Source organism: Gigantopelta aegis, unplaced genomic scaffold (assembly GCF_016097555.1).
Source record: "Gigantopelta aegis isolate Gae_Host unplaced genomic scaffold, Gae_host_genome ctg9488_pilon_pilon, whole genome shotgun sequence".
NCBI lineage: Eukaryota > Metazoa > Mollusca > Gastropoda > Neomphalida > Peltospiridae > Gigantopelta > Gigantopelta aegis.
The window spans coordinates 1-7,741 of NW_024537132.1; the positions used below are offsets into that span (position 1 = coordinate 1).

A 7,741-nucleotide genomic window follows, 5' to 3' on the forward strand; every position below is an offset into this window, starting at 1 on the left:
TTGTGAAAACGACATTATTCACTAGGCACAAAGACACGCTAAAGTGCATTGCAAATACATTGGGAATTCGAGCTAATAATAGAAACAAATTCTAATGTGCATAAACACGAAACTATTACTACACAATTGCTTTTTTGGTCTAATTTCAATATAAAATAGTTTTAATGAAAAAGCCTTTGGGAATATTATAAAAACAGCATTTTTATACTGTTGTTTACAAACATTGTGTACCGATATATCAGACCTGAGCAACCAGTATGTGTAAACAGGTTCTCAGCGTACAAGGATATAGTTCCTAAAATCACTAATATTACAGTAATCAGTTTTACAGTTATTACTTCACTTAATTAATAAAATGATTTGCCATAATGTACAAACAATATTAGGATACGTTTAACTAAGAAAATAGCTAATCGATCGTACAAGTTTTGGAGGAAAATAAACTTTACTGAAGGGCAAGGTCAATCCCGGCAGCCATGTCAAAACAGTCGATCAAACGGAAATTTATCCCAGGCTTATTTATGAGCCCATGGAATGTTTTCAGTGTGTAAGTACACACACTTTGCAGTTATGGAAATATTTACAACAATAATATTAATGTCAATTTAATGTTGTGTCATAGTTTTTATATGCACAGGAATTTGGGAATTAAATAAAGTCGAAGACCGCAAGACCAAAACACGGACGTCAAACATTAAATTAACACATTTAGCGATCGTAATATACTAATATCCCATAAATAAATTACGGCAACTATTTACAAACATAATTTCATACACTATAACCAAATTATTATGAAATACAACTAAATGTAGCTCGCGTTGTGCATCCAAACGATCACTAATAATAACAGTTACTCAATTTCGTTTTTGCCTATATAGTGCGCGACACGACAAACGGCACTACTAAGAATTTCATTAAACAATAACTATAATAAATGGCATAGTTCCAGACATTACAGAATACAAGCAAATATGCAAATAATTACTACTAAATGTAAAAATAAATATTGTGTTTTGTCCAATATTAAAATTACTTGAGAAAGGTCCACGTCACAGCAGTTACGAAAATTGTTGGGACAGCCATGACAATATATATATATATATATATATATATATATATATATATATATATATATCCTGGCGTCATATGTTTTCGATACGATAAGGAAAAAATTAAAATATAATAAAAACAATACATCGTACATACAATACTACTTTACCTTTCTCAAGTCACATTAGTTTATTGTAAAAAACAGTGATAATTTCCCATGAACACCAAATTTTCCTCCAAAAACACTAGCTGCTAAGTTGTACAGGTGTTTCCGCTATATTTTCACAAACGTCATATGTTTTCGATAGTTTCATTGGCAGTCTATTTTTGTCCTTTTTATGGCAGTGAAGGATCTATACTCCGTGCAATAATTTACATCAAAATCTTCTTTTGAAAATAAAATCATATAATGTTTGTAACTTGTAAAAAATATTGAATAATCTTCAGACCAATAGACGGTGTTCATTTAAAACATATTTACATTATGTTTTCGTCATAGGTTAATGTCTACTCCTCTTGTTATACGTATCAACGACACCTAAATTCAGACTGTCACCTTAAGTACTCTGACAGAGATACAGAACTATATATTTTCAAAAAATCTAATTCCACCAAACCACCTTTATTTGTAGTAAATGTAAATGCACATGTAAACATGTCCCCACCAGAAATTACCGAAAAGATCTTTGCTGTGAATAACATAAGAGGTAACCCAACCAGCCTTCCATAAATTTTATTGTTCAGTGTAATGATCACGTGGTATATCTTCGAACTTTGGCAAGTCAGATGTCAGTGTTGCAGACGATAACTTTGCAGGGATTTGTGATACCTGGATTTCGCTATGTGAGGCATTTCATTAGTACCAAAATATTGCATTACGAAAAACTGATAACATGCACACTATTTATGGTATTATAATTAAAACATAAAGTTGGCAGCTTGACTTGAAGCATTTTTAATATTGTGAGGTAAAAGACACTTCGTCGTTTATGTTTAGGCTGATAGTGACGTAATATCTCGCATAATCTCGCGATACATGCAGTTACAAACAAAGTATCGAAAACATATGTCGATCGAAATTGTATGACGGTACGATATATACATGTGGAAATATATTCCAAAAAATCGTAGATTGTGTAGCCTAGACACTTTCGAAATAATGTTGTATTGAAAATGTAAAGATGGCATTTAGTATACTAAGTTGAAAAACGTGTGCGTATTAGGAGAGAGATATTTTTGTTCATACATTAACCTGTTATTACCCCGTCAGTGGGCCCATTGGGCTATTTCTCCTTCCAGCCAGTCCACCACGACTGGTATAATATTAAAGGTTGTGGTAGTGCTATCATGTCTATTGGATGATGGATATAAAATATTCGTTGCTACTAATGGAAAAATATAGCGGGTTTCCTCTCTAAGACTATATATGTCAAAAGGGGTAGGATTTAGCTCAATCAGTTGTGTGCTCACTTGAGCTGCTTGCGTCTCAGGATCGAATCAGCTTGGCGAATCCATTCAGTTGATTGGATTTTTTCTTCTTCCAACCAGTGCACCACAATTCGACAAAGGCCGTGGTATGTGTTTTCCTGTCTGTAGGAAAGTGCATATAAAAGATCCCTTGTCAGGTCCGTAGCATGTTGGACATTATTGGGGGGGGGGGGGGGGGGGGGTGAATAAATGAGAGCCGAATGCGCAATTTCGTTTTTGCCTATAGTGCGCGACAGAACCTGAGACAGGCACACACAGACAGAACCTGAGACAGGAACACACAGATAAAGAGACAGACAGACAGAACCTGAGACAGGGACACACAGACAGAACCTGAGACCGGGACACACAGACAGAACCTGAGACAGGGACACACAGAGAGTCAGACAGACAGAACCTGAGACAGGCACACACAGACAGAGATTCAGACAGACAGAACCTGAGACAGGGACACACAGACAGAGAGTCAGACAGACAGAACCTGAGACAAGCACACACAGACAGAGAGACAGACAGACAGAACCTGAGACAGGGACACACAGACAGAACCTGAGACAGGAACACACAGACAGACAGACAGAACCTGAGACAGGGACACACAGACAGAACCTGAGACAGGAACACACAGACAAAGAGACAGACAGAACCTGAGCCAGGAACACACAGACAAAGAGACAGAACCAGAGACAGGGACACACAGACAGAACCAGAGACGGGGACACACAGACAGAACCTGAGACGGGGACACACAGACAGAGTCAGACGTGCTTTCCTGTCTATGGGAAAGTACATGTAAAAGATACCTTGCTGCATTAGGACTACCAGATGTTTGACATCCAATAGCCAATGATTGACTAATTAATTTATTAAACAAAACAAACTTTAACTTTAATTTCGGCTTGCTTATTTAGGGCATACATATTTTGGGCACACCCTTTATCACATCAGCTTTGATGCAATCTAAAGCCGTGAATGATGTCACGTTGATGAGTGCTCTTGTTTATAGTTGATGAAGGAATGGACTGCTGCCCAAGAACATGTGGCTGAGTTGAAGAAGACTGATCCAAAGAGCGCTATTAAACTGTCCAACGAGATCACTGAGGTAAGATGACCATTAATGTTAAATTACTAGATTCATTTTTCACCCCCACCCCCCCCCCCCCCCCCCCCAAAAAAAGAAGAAGAAAAAAAACTTAAGCAAGTTCATGGTTAGACATGTTTACTCACACTTACCAGCAAAATGATAAAGTATTAATTTTGTAGATTTCTCTAGTTTTGTTGGTATTTTAGACCAGTTTGTGTTTGCTTAATTTTGTGCTGATATCTTATGTCCAATTAAGGTTCAAGCACGCTGTCCTGGGTGTACCCTTCAGCTATCTGTGCTGTCTGTGGTTAGTTGTTGGTGGTTAGTGAGAGAGAAGTCGGTGTAGTGGCCTTACCCCTACCCACTGAGTCGTTAAACTCACTCTGGGTGGGAGCTGGCACCAAGATGCAAACCCAGTACTTACCAGACTTAAGTTCAATGGTTTAACCACTAACCACCGAGGCTGGTTTAGAGCAATTAATGTTATCTAAAATTATCTAAACGATTTGTCGTCAGGCTTATGTACTTCCATCCGTTTGTGATCAGTTGTCAGATATTTACTGCCATTATTCTCAAGTCACTATTTTGCCTACCACGGTTAATGTTAAAACCTAAATATATTCATATCCCAATTCTAATAATAATTTTAATTGACAAACCAGTCAAAAATATTATCAGGGCCCAGTTTTATAAAACATTTTAAGCCTAGTTTTGCACGTAAACATAAATCTACAACTAGACTTCAATTTTTATTATTATTAACAGTACAACTACTATAGTTTGAAGTACACATATTTTATTTTATTTTGTCCCTTGAATGCACAATCTACCACATTGGTGTAATTTTCAACATGAAATAGATGCCAAACACTTGTAAACGTGTGCCTGGTATAACTGCTAGTTGCAGATGTAAACTTATGATATTTTGTGAAATGGTCCCCAGATTACCTGACATAATAAGCTGTTTGTGTTTGTAAAAGATTCCAGCGACTTTACCATGCATATTTGTAACACTGTGTTGTGTTTGTAGAGGTTCCAACGACTGTACCAAGCATATTTGTGACACTGTTGTGTTTGTAGAGGTTCCAGCGACTGTACCAGGCGAATGAGCAGGAGGATGAAGCGGAGAAGGAGCAGATAGTGGCGTTCCACCAGCAGCACGTGCAGCGCGACCTCAACGAACACCAGAGGAAGACGATGGAGAAGTACATGAACGCACTGCAGAGGAAAGACGTGAGAATATATGTCTGTTATATAGGGAATAACTGGTTACTGTCTTAAGATATCGGCTTTATCCTGCAGAGCCTCGCTGCATTCACCATTTGACCTGAGCAGGATAAAGCCAATATCTTGAGACAGTAACCAGTTATTTCTTTTATCCTCCAATCCTACAGGAATATTCAGAAAATCATTATTTATTCTAGTTTTGTGTATGCAAATAGAGTATTGGCAAACTAGCAAGGCTTTTTCCGTATGACGACATATAAGATACATGACGTCATTCTTTGTAAGACGTTAGCTACATTCTGTCACATTAAAAAAGCGTTTCTAAACTCTAATTCATAAATAAATATACAAGTTTTGTATAGTTATAGCAAAACTAAAAGTAATTTGTATTTACTGTACTTCAACAAATGATTTAAAGAGGATGTTTGTTGAAAATCTACTCTGAAATACTCAGTCAAGTCGGGCTAATGTCACGTGACCTATATTTTTGGTCAATGACCGAAAATATAGAGATTTATCTAGTCATCATATTTTGCCAATGTATATAGTGATTGCTGGATAAAGAGTGATACGAGAAGAATACCTTTCCTTCACTAATAGTTGTTTTGTAGAGAGTGAAAAACAACGCATGTTACATTTAACAAACGATGCTCGTAAAGTGATTTTGTATATTGATTACCAACATTTTCAAAATGAGCAGTTTTCATATGTTATGTAGCTGATAGAGACACGCGTTTAATAATACATGTCACTACATTTACCAATTAGTTCATCCATTAATAATGCTTGGTTTTCACTTGCCATAACATTTTGACAAGTGTGATTTTCCCCTTTCCTATATGCGTTTTGAGGTGTGCGATATTTTGCTCACCTTGGTTTTTAAAAAACTGAACAAAATGTTCTCTGACATACTGCATACAGTAGTTTGACGTCCAATAGCTGATGTATTTTTGTTTTTTTCATGCTGGGATTAATTAATTTTTCATGTACTGCATGGATTGTGTGTTATTCAGGCTCACAAGATACTGAAGTATCTTCTTGCGTACCTGCGCACTGAGGAGAAGGATCGCATGCACACGGTGAACCACTACGAGCACGTCAAGTACACGCACCCTGACGAGACCAGCCGCATCCGGCCACACATCATACAGCACCTGCACCTCATAGACCAGCGCATCAACCAGTCACTCCAGATGTTGTCACGCCTGCCAGACCTCGAGAAGACCATCAGACCCAAGATTGGTGAGTTCTGGGACTGCTTATAAAACTCCAGACTCAGTCTCTAATGAGGGACGGGACGTAGTCCAGTGGTAAGGCGCTCGCTTGATGCGCGGTCGGTATGGAATCGATCCACGTCTGTAGGCCCATTGGGCTATTTCTCGTTCCAGCCAGTGCACCACGACTGGTATATCAAAAGCTGTGGTATGTACTACCCTGTCTGTGGGATAGTGCATATAAAAGATCCCTTGCTGCTAATCGAAAAGAGTAGCTGATGAAGTGGCGACAGCAGGTTTCCTCTCAATATCTGTGTCATTCTTAACCATATGTTGGGACGCCATATAACCGTAAATAAAATGTGTTGAGGATTTAAAAGATCCCTTACTTCTAATGAAAAAATATAGGGTTTTCTCTCTATGGCTATATGTCAAAATTACCAAATGTTTTGACAGTCAGTAGCCAATGATTAGTAAATCAGTATGGTCTAGTGGTGTCGGTAAACAAAAGAAACTTTAAATTGATTTTAATTTAATTTTTCCCATGGTGCTGGTGACCAATTACAGACCTGTAAAACACTGCCCTACAGAAACTGTCATTTCTTGTGATTTCAGAGGGGATGTAAAATAAAACAGCACAAGTATCCAAAGAAATAAGTTTGTGTTTGTTTAGACAACTGAGCTCTTTACTAAAACATATCAATATTGCACCAGACTTGTATTGAAAACAGTTGTGTGATAATTAGCCCAAAAGTAAAACAAGGAATGCAGGGCCCATATTTTTGAAGCTATCTTATATTTCAGTGTTTCTGCCAAAAAGAAATGTTTGGGTATGGCGCTATGGAATTAAATACAACCACAGTCAATAGGGGTTATGGGGGACCTCCCCAAGAAAGAAAGTGGGTTATGTTTAGGGTTAGGGTTAAGAAAATCATACAGTAATGATAAGAGTAATTAATTTTGTCAAAAGGTTAACTTAAAAAAGAAAATCTGTAAAACATTTTGGGTATGGCGCCATACCCGTTTTACCCTGTATCTTTCACCTTAGCTATCTTACAAACACCAGGACTCATGCTTATAAAACTTGTATAGAGTCCAGACTCGGTCTCTAATGATGTCACATGCATACATTTGTATGACGTCACATGCATACATTTGTATGACATCACATGCATACATTTGTGTGGCGTTGCCATGACGTTCACATCTCAGACTCTGTTAGTCTCGAGTCTAGACTCTAAAAATGTTTATAAGCACCAGGCCAGTTCTACCTCCATGTATACTGATGTTGCTGTGGAAACTAATACATTAGTGTTGTACAGACACCTCTTTATTAAGTTCTGTGTTCTGTTACAGAGAAGTTCCTCATCAAGTACAAGGCCATTGATGCTACCATCAAGGATGTGCTGCTGACACCCAGCAAACTAGAGACCAATGTAGACTCTGCTCCTCATGATGATGATGACACGAAGAAAAACCACAGTAAGTCTTCTCTTTCTTCAGTAGAGGCTCACGTAACATGTCCAGAAGTAGCATTACAGATTTTTTCCCAGTTGACTCATTTGCTCCTGAATTGGCTAATTTCCATGAGTCCATTCTGAGTCCATATTTTTTTCTGAAATAACAGCTTAAGAACACGTTTCCATAGCTTCAGTCAAGACAGACAACATCCATG

At 37.7% G+C, this 7,741-nt stretch overlaps 1 protein-coding gene across 1 annotated transcript; it reads left to right on the forward strand.

The window, feature by feature from the left end:
* Positions 1 to 123: 123 nt before the first annotated feature.
* On the forward strand, positions 124 to 7,548 carry LOC121367148 (amyloid-beta precursor-like protein; the record flags this gene model as incomplete). The annotated part of the gene is made up of 5 exons (XM_041491289.1): positions 124 to 547; positions 3,548 to 3,643; positions 4,706 to 4,858; positions 5,866 to 6,094; positions 7,423 to 7,548. Coding segments are annotated over exons 1-5 (622 nt in total), but the record flags the coding sequence as incomplete, so codon positions are not given.
* Positions 7,549 to 7,741: the final 193 nt, after the last annotated feature.